This window comes from Coloeus monedula, assembly GCF_965178545.1.
Source record: "Coloeus monedula genome assembly, chromosome: 6".
NCBI classification, from domain to species: domain Eukaryota; kingdom Metazoa; phylum Chordata; class Aves; order Passeriformes; family Corvidae; genus Coloeus; species Coloeus monedula.
The window spans coordinates 24057550-24075429 of record NC_138786.1 but is presented as its reverse complement, the minus strand read 5'-3'; the positions used below and the strand labels follow the sequence as shown (position 1 = coordinate 24075429).

Below are 17880 nucleotides of genomic sequence, written 5' to 3'. Positions count from 1 at the left end.
TTCAGACCCTGTGCTTTGAGGGGCAGGTGGTGAGGCATGGGACAGGGCTTAAATCTTGCCTGTGTTTGTTCTGCAGCCTCTGAAGAATGAGAAAGTTTTGCCTGACTTATACAGAGGCTTTACTGTGACTACAGAGCTACTGTGCAGTGCTGTCATAACAGGGCTTCTCAGGCCAGCAGCTTTTGGCAGTCACTATCTTTGACTTAAGACAAAAAAATTCAACCTCTTGAGCATATCAGCAAGCCAGCCCCGAGAAATATTGCTGGAGAGATGATCAAACATTTGGATGCACTTTCTGTGAGTTAGCTAGCAAGGCCAGCCCCTTCTGCTGACGTCTTTCCTCTCTATCACACATCAGACTTTTCCCAGTGGAGCTGGAGAACAGGCTTCAATGAAAACTGCCTGTTTGCAGCTCTATGATTGCAGGCACCACAGTTACTATTTCCTCTCCCTGACCTGGAGCAGCAACTCCATCATCAGGATGGAAAGGTAGCTTGTTGCCTAGCAAAGGTGGGATGATTTATCTGTGTGTCTAGATTGGTCCCTTTGCTGCACAAGAGAATTGCTTTCAGACTTCCAAGGAGAATGAAGCCAGGCTAGAAATCGGAGTGGATGTGGGAGAGCTGCTCTCCCAGGGAGTAGAAAGAGTCACAGGGTCTCTGTGCTTTCTGTTCCTGTGCAGCGCAGGACAATGGTTTTGTCTGCTCCAGTTATAGCCCTGGGGGCTACCTTAGGGACTGCAACTAGCATCCTTGCCCTCTGCGGTCTCACCTGCTTCTGCAAATGCAAGCAACCTGGGAAAGGACTCTCAGAAAAGGACCAAGAGGAGGAGACGGAAAATACTAAGCCCAGTGTGCTTCAGCCAGTCCAGCAAGTAAGACACAGTCTCTAATTTACTCTGTGATTTTTCTTTAAATGCAGAGGGTGGGAATGCAACTTCCCTGTTAGGCTACTCAGCATGTGATTTATGCTGCCTGTTTATCTGCTTTCTGTGTTCAGGATATAACAACATGCCAGTGGGAGGAGGAGTGAGGGAAAAACAGAGATGAGCTGGGTACCACAGAATTACCGGAGCAGGAGACAGCTGCCACGGAGCCAAAGAGAAAGCTGCTAATGGCAGAAACAGGGGATGAGGACTGGAAATGCTGCTTAGTTGTTAAGATAGCTCAAAAGAGAAATAATTTCCTAAGAAGAGAAGACTGGATGGTACCAGGTGGCACGCAGCATTGTGAAGAAGAGATGGCTCCTGCTGAGATCTTGTATAGCAGCTATTTAATTCTATCCACAATATCTCATAGTTCCTGCAGGATAGTTCCCTGTCAACAGCTGGTTTCCTGTGAAAACCTTCCCTCCTCCTCCTCCTCCCTCTGCCCCTCTGAGGGGATTAATTATGTGTGAAGTTAAAACAAGGCATTGAAATCATAATAAAAAGCAAGTGAGAATCTAGACTGTGATGACTGGACAATCTCATCACCCAGTGAATTTCTTTTTCACTTACTGTAACAGCAATGTGGAGTATAGATAGTGTCAGGCATCCCTGTGTGCTTTTTCATTCTTGTTAGAATCCGAACAGCCTGATTTACTCCTGAGCTCAGTGCAAGAGAGAGCTAGGGGAATTATAGAATGTTTCTAATATACTTATTAATGGGAATCTCTTTTTCAAAGCAAAATGTTTGGTAATTTCCTTGGTTGAATATGGTCTTTAGCATGAGCTATAGCACTGGTCAGTCTCTGAAAGTATTACCTGTTGGTTGTTGCTCCTGATATTGGGATGTGCCTGTGTCCTTTCCACTTTCACCTAGCCATTCAACCAAGTGTTATGCCATAGTAGCCAATTCCAAAGGCCTGTGATCCATTGTATAAGAATCTTTGTTTGCCTTTTAATTTTTTGAGCTGACTATTTTTTTGTATTCTTAAAGAGTGTAGCAGGAGTCCTAATTGAACTTCTCTGTAATGTTTGTAATGAAATATTCAGTCGTTCTCTGGCTTCCACTCTTAGGCTCTTAGTAGAAAAGAACCTCGGCATCTTCATGTTCCTGTTGCAGTTTATTCTGAGGAAAAATGACCAAATCTACAAACAGTATTGTAAGAACTGGTACACAAACAGAGAATGGCATTAGCAGATCTTGTGGTTGCTGGAGGCGGGAGGAGAGGTGTGGGAGGATGGCTTCACTGACCATGGATTAACACCTGCATAGAGTTTAGGACTTCTCAAGAGATTGCTGCTAATTCTGAGCCTCCCTCCATAAGCATGGTGAAAAACTCCTAGTACCTATTTGCACTTTCCTAGGATGAATTTCACCTGCTATTCTGTTTGATAGCTCAGTCATGTCCCTTTCAGGCTCCTTTCTTGTCTTTTCTACCCCATACAGGGGATTTGCTAACACCTGTATATAAGAATGTACAATGACACAGAGATTTTCCCAAGTTTACTGTTAATGTGAATGAAAAATATGTAACTTTGACAGCCACATCACTTTGCATAGCAATTTTTCTAGCTGTTGTCTGCAGCAACACAACCCACAGTTAACTTTACCATTAGGCTCTTTCCATGAGTTTGATGTTGTAACCTCCAAGCTCAGAAACTACTCAAATCTTCATTTTAACTCCATCCTTGGACTGGGCTTTCTTTTTCTTTTATAGAGCCTTTTGGGAAACATCTTGGGAAAGTGTTAGTCCATCCTGGATCTTGTCCACGGGGCTGTTATCCTGTTTGCAGTACTGAAATAAGCACTAAGTCTCCATATTGTTCAGTTAAGCCTCCAGTACCCAGCAGCTACTCAGTTATAGTCCTCACTATATTTCTACACTCATCAAGTTTTGCCATGACTTAATTCAGCATTATATCCCAACAGGGGATCAAATTATTCAACCTGCCCTAAATGTATCACTATTACCTGAGTGATCCCATTCTTTCTGCATTGTAGACTTTTTAATTTGAAGTATTATTTCCAATGTTACTGGCTTTATGGGGTTTTTTTTAAAGAAATCTGGCCATATTATAGCAGCTGAGTGAACATTCTGTCACAGAAAGTGCAAAATGTTCTTGGTTTGCATATTCCATATGTTTAGCAATTCTTTCCAATTAAAATAATTTTCTTGCCAGGGACATGAATTCTCCTATGCTGTCACTGATTCAGAATCAGCCTCTATACCTTCAAGAAATGAATCTCAATTTGAGTTCTGAGCTTGTGAAATTTTATTATCTCTATGTTTGTAAATTGTTCTGTTGGGACTTTTTTTCTGACTACATTAGTGCACAGTATGTCCTAGTCAGTGTTTGACATACTTAATTATTGAAGCCTGTCAGGGCCACTGATTCTGATAAACACAGATGATAAAAGGAAGATGTAGCAAGTCTGCATTTTACTCACTTGGCATGTCTCCCATGAGAGTGATGCTTGTATTTGCTATAGACAGAGGCTCCCCATGGACATGCCCTGCATACATGAGGAGGAAGAGTTCAAACACAAACACACACGGACAGAACAATGAGAAACTGCTATAAATTTGCAGTCTTAGCCAAGCCTGTAGAATGAAGATTCCTGAGCACATCCAGCAAGGGCAACAATCTGGTGCTTTGAGTGACACTGGGCAGGCACACAGAAGGGTCAGTTGCAGCCTCCTTGCTCCTTTTGGTTTATTTGCTTTCATGCATTTTTGCAGAACTATATGAACCCTTCTGCTCTTGTCTTTATTTAAGACACAACTGCTGAGTTGCAAAGGGAACTTCCATAGGGCACTGCTATGTAACTGGATTAGCAGACAGCACTTGGGAAAAGAGCTGGCAGCAAAATAATAAACAGAGGCAGATGCAGTTGGAAGAGGGGGTGGGCTAGTCCCACTGTGCTTGCATATGTCTCTCATCTCTAACTCTGCAGAGCAGACAGACAAGAGGAATATTTAGACCCAATGGAGTTCTTAGATGCTGTGTGCTGATGGATTTCCTGACTAGATACCTGGCTTTTAGCAAGAGGAAGAAAAGATTGTACTAAGAATACCTCAAATTTGTGTGGTGTTTTTCATCCCAGAGGATCTTGGAGTGCTTCGTGTGCTGGCAGCACAGAGCAATGCAGGCAGGAGGCTCCAGTGTGATGACCAGTGAGTGGTAGGACAGCAGCCTAACACAGCAGCTCCAGGAGAGAGAACAGCAGAGGCTGACCCCCACGTGAGGCACTGTGTGTGTGCTGGATGTAATGCCTCTGCACTACAAAAGCAACCTGCCTTTCCTAGCTGTTGTCCAGTGACTCCTCACATATTCTGCTTGGTTGGTTTGCTTTAATTTTAGAAGAATGGAAAACTGCATTTAAGGTTTGGATCAGTAACTTCACATTTCCTAGGTGTTTGAGGACTGATGAGGCTCACATCTCTGAAAGAGGGAACTCACTTACAGCCCCACACCGTGTAACTTACATAACATCTAAACTCAGCTGAATGCTAGGTGAGGATGGCACACAGTGACGTCTTTCTGTCTCAGCCCACTTCTCTTTCAAAGCCCTTAAAATTAGACAAGACAAAATTCTATGTTGCAAAGTAGACTTCCTAAACACTGGTGCGCTGGCTGCCTTGAGAAGACAGTCACTGACCTAATTAGTTCCCAACCACTGCCAAGTGCATGTAACCTGGATCTCCATAAGCAGAATATGACTAAGCTAACATCCAAGACTGCTCTCTTTCTTCAGCTGTTTCTTGAGAGATTGTTATGCTTCCTCTGGACTTAGAAGCTGGCACCAGGAAATCCCAACACAGACAAATGCTTCAGGGCATCATCTACATTCATTATTAATAGGAAACAATAAGACTAATGAAAAACTTTAATTAAAGTTATGAACCTTTTCTGTCTCACCCTCAATCTTGACACAAAATAGGTTGGCAGGCAGTAGGCTGGAGATAATCCCACTGCACAATAATCAACCAAAACAGCTATTTTACTTTTTTTTTCTCTCATGTTTTGGAAACAACAATAAACCTGTTGCAAGGGTTGGGGTCATTTGCTAATCAGCTTTTGTTCTCCCACATTAATGAATCCAAACATAAATGAATCAGGAATTATTTCAGTTATAAGCAGACAGGATTCTTTCTTGGGACATAAGGAATGTTCTATTCCACTAAAATATTTTTCTCTGTTTTGGGATGCAAAAAAAGCAATGCTTTTTTTGCCAATCTTTGCTTGGACTGCCTGAGCACTGCATCATCTTGCAGGCTCTTCTGCTCATCCCATATTCATGATTCAGTGAGGAATTGAAGTGTTAAGAACAAAATCAGACACAAATCCAAATTTCAGTCCCGGTGTAATAAGGGGCAGATGTGTGTCTGAGGGTCAGATGGAGCTCTGGTCCACAGAACAAAGAGGCTGAGATGACCACTGAATCAACTACTCTTGGTTTGCCAGTCCAGGGCTCATTTGTTCAACCAGTTCTCCTTAGTCTTATTGCACCATGGTCATACTTGCTCCAGGTGACAATATGATTTATATCTTTGCATTCCTCATGCTTTCTGCGTACTCACATAAAATATTCTGGAATCTGTGAGATGGCGGTAGCCTCTTGCTCTTGGATTTGACTTCAAACATTAAGGTAAAAATTGCCATATCTCAATCATAGCAAAATTAACTTCATGGTTAATTTCTTTGCTAAAATGAAAGGATTAACTTATGAAAAGATTAACTGGTACCAGAACAGAGGAAAAATCAAATCATAAGAACATATCTTTTTCTTATTGCAATCAAACATCTGTAGAAGAATAAATCTGAAAAGACACACACCAAGTAGAAGGTATCATCTTTGGCAAGAAAGTCTCCAAACACACAGGCAGGGGTTTCTACAAGCCAAGAAAAAATGATGGTAGGACTCACCAGAGGCACTGCTTTTTTCCTATCTCAGCTCATTTAACATTAAGAGAATTGGAGGAATTAGTGTAATTAGTGCAAAGTAATAAACAAGGTTTTAATTTTCAGTTCAACGTCAAGAAAACCGCAGAGCCAGTCCAGCCTCGAGCACTTCTGAAGTTTCCCAACATTTATGGCCCCAAACCAGAAGTAACTTCACCTGAAATTGTTAACTACACACAGTACTCTCTGAAGACAACAGAAGAACCAGCTACCGGAAAACATACTGCTTTGGATGAGAATAGGATGAAGATACAAGTCAATGAAGAGCTGTTTGTTCTCCCTCAAAACGGTAGGAGCTTTTGGTCTTCAGACTAACAACTGTAAATCTGTAATACTTCTGAGCATAATGTGATTGTTGTCCAAGAAATAAGTGTGAAAGTGAAGGCATAGGATGCTTTTCACTTTCTTACCATGAGCACTCTGTTTTCAATTCATTTGTTTGATAGGAGGTAGCTGTGGAGCTCATCAGGATATTCTGATAACAAAGCTGCAGTTGTACCTTGTTGCAATTTTTTTAACCTAAACATCTTTTGTGTTGGAGAATCTGGCTCCCTGGTAGCAGACATTTTGTAGAAAAGCACATTTAGTGGTTTTGCTGAGAGCAGTAGCCAGAATATGTGTGAAATATCTGGCCAAAATTAGGCAGAGTATCTCCTCCAGGTCAAATGCTAGCTGTCCAGCAACTGTCCTTGTCAGGGACAGTGGGGGTCAAAGCTTCTAATTTTCTCTGCTCCATTTTTTCCACTGGTTTGGTGGGATGTTCTTGGCTTATTGTAATGTGCAGTGAAACCAGAGGCTGACACCTCAAAGGTTTCTGCCAAACAGAATTTCTGTTTCCCAGCCAGCCCAAAGGTTACCACTCCAAATCCTGAAACACAAGATTTCTGGAGACTGAGAGAAAATGCAATCTTAATTATATGCATCTGGCAGCAGGTCTGGGTTTCTTCCATACTGATTTTTAACTTCACAGCTGCCTTTTAACAGAGTAATTTACTCTGATGGTTACCACTTTAATAAAACCTTCCTGAAGATTTGCCAGAGAGAAAATGCCATCTGCCATTATTTTTAATGAGTACTCTTTTTAGTTCTTTTTAGTTGTTAGACATTATATTTTTGCCCTTCTAGAAGTTCAATTGCTACATTCACCCCTCCATCCCGAGACTGGTGAGTATGGAAAAGAAAGTACCATAGGAAGCAGATGCATTGGAGGAAGAGACTGTCTGAGCCACATCCTTAGGTGTCAGGGAAAAGATTATAGGGTGGAAAAGATGAAAGATGATGGCTGCATTTAGGCTAAAGCTTTATATAAGTGTTGGTGTAACAGCCTCTCTGCACTGCTAATGGCACAAGCAAGTTTCCTTCCTGCTGTGCCTGATTTTATAGCTCGAGTGTTGCTAAAATTAAGCAAGAATTGTTGTGTTCTCCTTTTGATGCCACAATGAACTGGTCTGAACTGTTGCTGAGATTTTTATGAGGAAATGTGCTGGTCCCACTATTGTTTTCTGTGTGAATCAGAACTGACCTTGCAGATAACAACTTTGGATGACAAAAATCTCTGGCTTCTCTTTTAGTCTTGCAACTTGCTTTATATCAGTATGAAATACATACTCAACCCCAAAATCACACACGGAGAAACTGCCTTATGGATTTCAAAGTTCATTGCCTTCAACCTGGTCAGGTGCTATGGAAATAGATGTCTTTTGCATGACAAAGACTTCATTGTTAAAATGTAAAAAGAAAAACCAAAATGTTTAGAGAGGTCTGACCTAATGCAGAGTTGCACAGCAGCTCAAAAGCAGACTCATATTCTCATTGCAGAGAACACGAGATTTAATTCAATAATGCCAGTTAAAAGAATATAAAACAACATAGCAAGTAATGAGTGTCATGTAGACACCTTGTCCTAGTCATAAGGTAAAAGGGCAAGTGTGTCAACTATCATAGAGCACAAGGTGGTGGAGAGCAGAAGTCTTGTCCAAATGCTGGACAAGAGAAAAGAGAAAGAGCTGAAAGTGCAAGTAAACAGAGCAAAAAGGCTGCATGATGACGGAGGAAGAAGGAAAGTAAATTATAGCCTTGCATACAAAGTGCAGGAATAGTGAGACATTTAGAAAAGTAAAGGCAAGAGAAGGTGGATTTGTTCTCCTGGGAAGGGGAAGAGCTGCTTGCTAAAGGGGCTGTTTCAGTTCCAGGTGTGGTAAAGGACGTGTGTGTCACAGAGCACCTGAAGCCCGAGCGGGCAGCCAGCTGTAACCAGGCCCCCGAGCTGCACTACTCCCTGGTGTACGACCAACAGCAGGCCGAGCTGCGCGTGGCCCTTCTGGAAGGTGAGGCACACATCTCCCGGCCTGAATGGGGCAAGACACCTGCTGATTACGCTTAGACAAAGTTCCCCTCCTATCTTAAGACCAACAGGTGCCCCCAGGACCACTGGATGTTTCACTGGTTCTGGGCTTGCAGAACAGTCAATGTCACTGGTGTAGCTTGGGAACAATTGTTTGCACAGCTTTGTCAGGAACCAGGATGGGCTCCTTCAGTCCCAGCCAAAGCAACCTCTTTTTTGCATTTTTTCCTTTGGGGGCAGAAGGAATGGGGTTACTATCTCCTTCCTCTCTATACCTTTCATTCTTCAACCTAATCCACTCCATACTGCCTTTTCCTCAAGTCAAGTCAAAGCCTGAGCTGGAGATACCAGACTTATTTTGAGGAAAGGCCCTCTGGCAGTGCCTGGCCAGGCACCCAGGCTCCGTGTCACACTCTGACAACTGTAACAGCTTCTCCACTCAGGGCTGGAGCATCATCAGTTCCTCTGGGAGAGTAAAATAAGCTGACTGAATAATTCATGCACAGTGTAGGTCTCTGTGGAAACCTAATCAAATCACACCCTCTGAGGCGAGCACTGAAAGGGTGCTGAATAGCAGCCACTGCTGTGGGCGTCCTGCCAGCAGCCAGCCCACAGTTCCCCTCCAGGATGAACACCCATGCCAGCTGGCTGCCACCCTGGCACCCCAGTGCACAGGACCTGGCTCTGCTCCCCTGAGAAGCCAGGAGAGCCCTGTGACCCATGGGTCTTGGCAGTTCAGTGAGGATGCACTGACTGGCTGCAGTGAGGATGAGAGTCTTGCCCTCAAAGCCATGATATTCAATGACCCCTTGGAGGAGGGTGTGGTCCTCTTGCTGTGGGGAAGGCAGTGCAATTCTGTTACTGAAACTGGAGTGTGAAATGCCATTCTCACTCTAGGTTTTTCAACGTAAAAAGGGACTTAAAATTAGGGATGAATGTCTTTTGACACAAGTCTTTTGGGCTTTGGGATGGCTTCTGATATTCATTTACCAGAGGTTGGACCAGCAGAATACAATAACCCTTAGACATCCCACACTGGCCTGCAGGGATGGGTGTGTGCCAAGGGAAGATATATCCATCTCTGATGTCTGTGACTGACCTTCCTGCTTTTAAAGCCATTGTAAGAAGCCTTTTTTGTGTGCAAAGGTAAAAGTAAATGAGAACTGCCAATCCCTGTTTCACGCTGCCTTATTTCAGAGCTGTTCTGCATCTTTCAACAGAATGTGTTTCCTTGAACTCACCTGTTGCTCTCCCAAACACTGGCAGCATCCTTCTGCAGTAGCAGAAGGACAGGGACATTGTGCAGCCTGAGGAAAACACCACAGCGTGGCCTCACAGCTTAATCTGCCCCAATGCAGGCAGGAACAGGGGTCAATGTCTATGCAGCTGTTTTATTTTATGGCTCTCATAAAACCTGCAATGTAGCCACAGATATTTCAGGGTTGTCTTTTGTGAGAGGTCCTTACCACCCATCTTTTCCAGCTCTGCATGGCAGAATGAGTGGGGACCAAGATGCTGGCTGCCATTGCTACATACTGGGCACACTGGCGAGCAAGTCTGGTATTGCTGAGGCCCAGACAGAGCTGAAGAAGAAGGTACTTCACACCCTTTGGGAGGAAGCACTGCGATTCCCATTAACAGAGGAGGAGATGCCAGGAGGGACACTGACTCTCACCCTGAGAAACTGCGACAAGTTCTCCAGGCACAGCATTGTGGGGGAACTAAAAATGAACCTTGCTGAAGTGGAGGAATCCTTTGGGAAGGCCCAGTGGGAAAGGCTAAAGAGCCCAGAGAAGGTATGGACTCAGTCTGCATCAGTAGTTCAGAAACCCTAATGATTAAGAGTTTGGACAAGAGAAACCCTTTTTCTAGATGGCTGCATGTGGGTGGGTGGCTTTATTTGTTTGGAGCAGGTTTAGAGGGGTGATGTGTGACTGCACAGATCACTCGGCACAGCTCTGTGCTGGTCTGTAGCTCATCATATCAGAAGCCCTTTCATCTATTGCTCCCAATAGTTAATGTGTCACAACTCCCTCAATTCCTCCCCAATTATATGACAATCTGACACTGGCATCTGTAATTCAAATGCTGTGTCTAGAAAAAGGTGTGTGAGCTTCTAAGAATTAGCAACACAGGACCAGAGTGGCAAGAGCTGAAATATCAGAGAGTGCCTACAGAGCCCAAGGGAGGGACTCTGCAAAGCTGGGTGTGGGTAGGGCATACAGTGGCACCCCAAGGAGCCTTAAGCTAGGAGTGGAATACATTGTTAGGAATGAAATACTGGGCTGAAGGACACTTATTCTTACTGGAATCAATCCACTGCTATTTGTTCTGGGAGATGTCAAAATATCATTCATTGCATAGTGTTGGTTTCCTTAAACATCAATACCTTTCTTTCCTCCCTTATCCACATCTTGCCAGCTTCACAGACAGGGAAAATTGAGGGAAGGGTTCCAACAGTTCTTGAAGTGGGTACAGGGGATGCTTCATTTGCACTAATTTCTTGCATGTTTCCTCAGGAGCCTTTTCCCTGCCATGAACTAGGTTATTCTTCTAGCAGCAGCAATTCACTTAACATGGCAGCAGGATGCTGCTTCTGCTGCTGCTTGTTCATCACAAGTGGTACCTCTTGTAGTCTGCTGTGGTACAGCTGAGCAATGCAAAACAACACCAGCACCATCACTAAGCACGATGAAATAAATTATTGCCTGTCACCATCAGGGGTGAGGGCTCTCCACCGAGCTGGCCACAGACACAGAGTACCAAGTTAGCACTTCTGATTTCCAGTGGTGCTGATTTATCTGATAACCACTTGAATACTAACTGGACTGTCCACACTAAAAAAAAATCTGTCAGGGACAGAGGCAGCAGACACAAATGTGTGGTCTGAATGAGTTTAGTAAACTTCACACATGAGACTGAATATTTGTCTAATAGCTGTAGCCCTCTAATAGCTGTAGCTGTAGCCCTCTCCCTCCATCCTGAAGCATCTGGTTTTTTAGCAATACCCAAGAAACAGCCTGTTCACAGCAATGATAAGTTGTTACTCCAGTGCACCTGATGGAATCCGGATATACTGGGAATTCTGCCTTGGTCCAGCTTCACAACCACACACAGGACAGCATTCATTTCTTCTCCAGGCTGACAGCACAAGGTTAACACCAGCAGTACTGCTGAACAGTGCCCCAGTTTGAGCTGAGGATGTGCAGTGAAAGCTGAATTTGCGTCATCTGGGACCTGAGAGAGCCAACCATTGCACAGATAGCTTATGTATACAGATCCTGAATCATTCATTGAGAACCAGAGAGGGAGGGAGTGAGGAAGAGCTGATCAAAAAAGAGGAGCTATTTTTGACAGCATTCATCCAGGAACAAAGTTACTGAGCTTTGTCAAAAGTGTGACATTTCCTTGAAATGCCAGGAAAGGCAGAAATTTCGTTCTTACCTTCCCAGTAATTCTCCCACACACAAGGGAAGGAGCTCAGAGCAGAGCTTACAGCTAACCAGGTAGTGCAATTAGCATTCAGGAATTCATTGAGTCCTGTGAGCAATGCAAAGAGTAGATACTGTAGACTGATATCCTTATCTTGTCTTCCTTCCCTCCCACTGCTTTGCTAATGACAGTGATGATAGTGGGTTGATGATAGTGTGTCCTTGCATAGCAACTTCCCTTTTGTGATTTCGTGGTGCCCTGCACGTAATTCACTGGTGACCCCTTGATGCTTTTTATCCATATCGCATAGAAAGAAATACTGAAGCTCTGATGGTTGTCTGGATTTGCAGGATTGCAGCACAAAATGTAGGTTATGGATTTAATAGGTAAAAGAAAACAAAGAAAACAAAGCCCTGAAGGGGGAAGGAAAAGTACCTCTGGTTTGGTCTGTTCACGCAGAATTCCAGCAGAGACCAACCACTGTAGGTTTTGTTTTCATGTGGATACAGGCTGGCCAAAAATTTGATCAGCACATCAGGAGCTAGAAAGTCATAAGCACAAGATGTGATCTGAGTACAATGTGTGTGTTTGTGTGTGTGTGCACATCTACAGAGCCCCAACCCCTCCCAATCTCCACTGCATCTGTCTGTGCCTGGAGCTACAGGAACCAAATTCTAGCCAAGAGCTATAGAATGGGACCTGCTGAGGTGTAGTGGGGATAAATAAACAAACACAGTTTATGACATGCCTAAACTCTGGGTTTGCATTGGGGTGGTGTTTGGGCTTGTCCCTCGGTGTACAATTCTTTTGTAGTGGGCATACAGGCATTTGAAACTGCCTCTTTTTATGTGTGGGCTTTTTAAAGGTCCACTTAAATTTAAGACAGGATTCATGTAAGTGAAATGCATATGAGCCCTTCATTGCTACCTGAGTGCACAAAAAAAGATTCACTTGGGCTGACTTAGGATTGAATTTCAGGCTTCCTTGCTAATGGCTTCCTACCTGATTTGTGCAGGACAAATTAGTCATTTGAACCAGACAGTGATGACAGCCATGTTTTCTGGAGAGTCAGTCAGCTCATGGGGAGCATACAGGGGCTTGTCCTTGCCTGTTTCGAATAACTGGTTGAAAACTGAGTTTGAAATATTTATGGCTCACTTAGTAACGACACTGCAGAGCACAGAAATGGCCTGGAGAAGGGCTGTCTGTCCTCGAGGATGTAGAACATGCTAAGGAGCCCAGAATGAATTTGTTGAATTGACATTGGCTTTTTGGGACTCTTCTGGGTCATTAACCTCACACTAAACCAGACTTCTGTCACAAGCTCCCACTCACTGAGAGAATAACTGCTCCCCTTTGGTCCCTTGCCATGGGCTGTCAGCTCTGCACACAACGGTGTGGGATTTCTCTCCTTCCCTGCTGGCTCCCAAAAAGGAAACAGCATTACTCTCTCAGGGGAGAGCAGTGGTGGTGTGACTGTGTCCCTAGGCTTCATCAGCAAGGGTTGCTTGTCCAGGGCAAGTGGAAGTAAGGGGAAAGGGAAAGGGAAAGGGAAAGGGAAAGGGAAAGGGAAAGGGAAAGGGAAAGGGAAAGGGAAAGGGAAAGGGAAAGGGAAAGGAAGTCTCCCACAGGGACAGCAGGGAGAGCTGCTCACAGTCCTGATGGAAGGCAGGTGGGAAGGAAGAGTAATGTACTGTGTCCAGCTCCTGGAGAATTTCAGCTTGGCTGGGGTTTTTTTCATACCAAATAGGGTGTCAAAGAAGGTGTAGCTCCAGCTCCAGGTCAGACTCAGCCCCAAGCATCACCTCTGCTTTCCCAGGGAGCCCTACATTCCTGCTGGGCAGTGCAGGCTGGAGGCTGAGTCCAGTCAGAGCCTTCTGGGAAACGGAGCACCTGAAACCAAAAGTGAATTATGAAAAGAAGTAAAGTGGACATAAATACAGGGCAACTAGGTGGTCTCTCAAAATAGGAATATCTGACTTTTTGCATTGTATGTCAGTCCCAAATCTTCTTCTGACTAAATATTCCACTAAAAGTTGACGTCACGAAGCAGCTATTTTCCAGTGGCATAAGGATTCAGTAACTCACATTATCGGAGCCTTATGAGTAGAGGAGCCTCTCAGGCATCTTTGCCAGGTTTATTCTCATCCAGCGTAACTGGAAAGATCTCCTGTACAAAGACAGAGACAACTTGGTTGGTCCATGACCTTCCACCCATCAGTCTTCTACTGTTGTTTTCCTAATGTTCTGGCCAAGATTATATAAAAAATTAACCCTTTCTGTGTCTCCATTTCCAGGAGCCATCCACAGGCCATGGGGAGGTTCTGCTCTCTATCAGCTACCTGCCAGCAGCTAATCGTCTGCTGGTGGTGATTATTAAGGCCAAAAACCTCCATTCCAAGCAGCTGAAAGATCTACTTGGCAGTGGTGAGTGTGATAGCAAGGAAACAGAGACTGTTGTTTCTGCTGTTATGTAAATCCAGAAAGAAAGTGGGAAGGGTGATTTTTGGCAGGAAAAAAATAGATGTCTGGATTAGAAAGCCAAAGAGATTTGAATCATTTCTAAAAAGTGAAAACCAAATACCGCCGTAATCAATATATCTTATGTTCTCTCTCTCAGTTTGATGTCACCAGTGTAAAATCTCTTGCATTTTTGGGTGCAGATTCAGGCATCACAATATAAAAAAAATAAGGTATTAGAGAATGTCTAAAGGAGGGCCATAAGGATGGTAAAGGATCTGGAGGAAAAGCCATATGAGGAGTGGCTGAGGTCACGTGCTCTGTTCCGCCTGGAGAAGAGACTGAGGGGAAACCTCATCGTCATCTTCAGCATCCTCACAAGGGGAAGTGGAGGGGCAGGCACTGATCTCTTCTCTCTCTTGTGACCAGGGACAAGACTCAAGGAAACAGCATGAAGCTGAGCCAGGGGAGGTTTAGGTTGGATATTAGGAAAATGTTTTTCACCCAGAGGGTGGCTGGGCACTGGAACAGGCTCCCCAGGGAAGGGATCACCAGCCTGACAGAGTTCAAGAAGTGTTTGGACAACGCTCTTGGGCACGTGGTGTGATTTTTGGGGTGTCCTGTGCAGGGCCAAGAGCTGGACTCAATTATACTGATTGGTCCCTTCCAACTCAGCATATTCTAGTCTATTCTAGTCTATTCTGTGTTGCATACTCATTAATATGGTGTCTCTCTCCACTCCCTATACAGATGTTTCTGTCAAGGTGACACTGAGGCATCAGTCACTGAAGCTGAAGAAGAAGCAGACCAAACGTGCAAAACACAAGATCAACCCTGTGTGGAACGAGATGATCATGTTCGAGGTGCCTCATGAGCTCCTGCGTGCCTCCAGCGTGGAGCTGGAAATGCTGAGCCAGGATGGAGCTGGCCAGAGCCATGTGCTCGGCAAGTGCAGTCTGGGCTTACATGTCACAGGCACAGAGAGGAACCACTGGGAAGAAATGCTGAGGAACCCCAGGAAACAGATAGCCATGTGGCACCAGCTCCACATGTAGGCTCGTCATGATTACTGACAACAAGATTCCCACCAGGCCTCAGAGCCCGGGGGAATAAGCTGGATTTCACCTTCCACCTTCACCTCCACAAAGTTGCTCAGCACAGCACTCTTACTACACCACCCTTCTCTGATTTTCCCACCCATTCTAGCCCAGGGAACTGTCTGGAAAACGTATTTAAAGGACAATCTCTCACCTAATCAAGTGGTTGTCTCAAACAAGGGGTTGGCTGCCTGGATTGTTTGAATTAATTTTACTTGCCTGCCCACACTTCTGAGAGGTCCCTATTTCTGCAGAGGAGCAGAGGGGAGTGCAGAAGACCAAAGTTATCATGGAAATGTAAGCCCTTCATTGGCATCTAGCACTGTCACCCAAGTCCCTTGATGAGTGCTGGCTCCATAACCACAAACACACATCTGTTTTACCAATCCCTGCTTTTCATAATACTCTACAAGACTGAGCAATGAAGATCACAGTGCTGTCATGGCAGGCACAAAGAATCAGTATGAAAGAGAGAGGGAAGCCAAAGTGCAGTAAACGGATACCCAGAAAAAGATACAGAACTAAGGGAGGGAGCAGAGGAAGAAGAAAGGGCGAGACAGTCAACACCCTCATCCTGTGCAGCCTTTGAAGCAAACACTGCCGAGCAAGAAGTCAAATACCTTCCTTTACTTTTGTTTCCTGGAGAGTTTGATACCTTGTATTTAAGATTAATGAAAACTGCTGAAAACACGAAGGTTTCAGGACCCTTTAGCAGAATCTAAATGTATCTTCTATCTTTCTATGGTGTCATCCAGGAAGACCCTAAATATGGACAAAAAGTTATTGTTGATGTTACCTCCAAAAACTTGGACCAAATCTTTCTGTTTACTGCCATCTTTTCTGTTTGGGTTTTTCCCAAGTTTCAAGTATGCTAATTATATTCCAGGCAACATCTAAAATTAGGCAAAACAAGTGGGATCATTCCATACCTTAGCAACTGTTAGATGGTTTTGGTTTGACAGTTAACTGTTGCACTCAAATACTCATACCAGCATTACTCAAAGGCAACTCTTATTAACTGCCATGTATTTCATCACTTCCAGACAGAAGGAATTCACCAACCAGACAGACTCTCCAGGGCTTGTTTTTCCTGTGCACTTTCAAGATTTGATGTGGCTTAAATGTTACTTTTGACTGTCCTTTTTTTTTGTGTGTCTAGATGGACTGAAAGTCTGGCGTTGGCAGTGATGATGTCATCACCCCAATAAGCACACTGCTTGTCCTACTACATTTTTTCTAGTAGTAGACACAACTTTAAGGGACTTCCATGGGGACAAGGCATCCAAAAATCTGAAAACAGAACCATATAATCTGTAGCCCTGAAAATCTCAGAGGACTTCATATTTGCAGGGTCAGATTGCCCCTGGTTTAAATCAAATTATTAAGCTAAGCTTTATCTAGTATCCATCCCACTTTGATGGTGAAGTCAAATAAGCCAAGCAGCTTGTCAAGGGAAGGCTGCCATCCTGTTGGCAAAGGGAAAACACCAGAACCAGTGTCTGAAAACTGGCTGAAGCACCAGGCACAATGGGTTATGAACAGGGAAATGGAAGTCAGTAACTAGTGGTGACTGGGGCTAGTCATGAGACTGACACCACTTAACACCTTCATAAATGACCTAGACAGTGGGGCAGAGCATGGCCTCGGCAGGTTTGTAGATGATGCAAAACTGGGAGTAGTGATTGATACACAAGGCAGTTGTGCTGACATTCAGACAGATGCTGAGAGGCTGGAGAAGAGAGCTAACAGCAACCTCCTGAAATTCAACAACGAGAAGTGGAAATTCCTGCACCTGAGGAAGAACAATCCCTTGCAGCAGTCCAGGGGTGAGGGCCAACCATCTGTAAAGGAGCTTTCCAGAAAAGGACCTGGGTGTCCTGGTGGACACCAAGTTGAACATGAGCCAGCAGTGTGGTCTTGCAGCAGAGATGGACAACAGTGCCTTGTGCTGCATTAAGCAAAGCCAGCAGGTCATAGGGGGGTGATTCTTCCTTTCAACTCAGCACTGGTGAGGGCACTTCTGGAGTGCTGTGTCTGCTGCTGGGCTCCTCAGTGCAAAAAAAGATAAGGAGTTTGTGGAAAGAGTGCAGCAAATGGCCATGAAAAGGTTGAAGGGACTGGAGCATCTTCTGTAAGAAGAGAGGTTGAGAGAGCTGGAACTGTTTACATCAATGTGTACAGACACCTGACCTGGGAGAGGACAAAAGATGGAGACAGAATCTTTTCACTGGTGTCCAATGACAGGACAAGAGTCAAGGGCACGAGTTGGAATGTAGGAAATTCCATTTGAATACATGAAAAATACCAAGAAAAAAACCCATTTTTTTACTGTGAGGATAATCAAACACTGGAACAAGTTGGCAGGAGAGGATGTTGGAGGTCCCCATGCTTGGAGACAGTGAAAATTTGATGTGATACGGTGTGAACAACCTGCTCTAGATTATCCCACTTTGAGCAGGGGTGAGTGTGGACAATATGATCTCCAGAGGCCCTTTCTATCCTCAGCAATGATACGATTCTGTGAAGATATTGACAAGGTTGATGCACACTGAAAACTGTTATCTTTACACTACTATTTCCTTTGTGGGTGGTGTAGACAGGAGTTACAAGATTATTTTGAAGAGAGCAATAAAATCAGCTTTGAGCAACCAGAGAGA

The 17880-nt window shown here is 44.3% G+C and overlaps 1 protein-coding gene across 2 annotated transcripts; it reads left to right on the top strand.

The window, feature by feature from the left end:
* Positions 1-691: 691 nt before the first annotated feature.
* SYT13 (synaptotagmin 13) lies at positions 692-15181 on the top strand (the record flags this gene model as incomplete). Of its 2 annotated transcripts, none has more annotated exons than XM_082284553.1 (6): positions 692-874; positions 5957-6179; positions 8083-8217; positions 9717-10030; positions 13964-14093; positions 14877-15181. In XM_082284553.1, 6 exons carry the CDS (start codon positions 692-694, stop codon positions 15179-15181), a joined length of 1290 nt encoding a protein of 429 aa, XP_082140679.1. The 2 variants fall into 2 exon arrangements, with proteins under 2 accessions (XP_082140679.1, XP_082140678.1); XM_082284552.1 differs by having other exon boundaries at positions 8077-8217.
* Positions 15182-17880: the final 2699 nt, after the last annotated feature.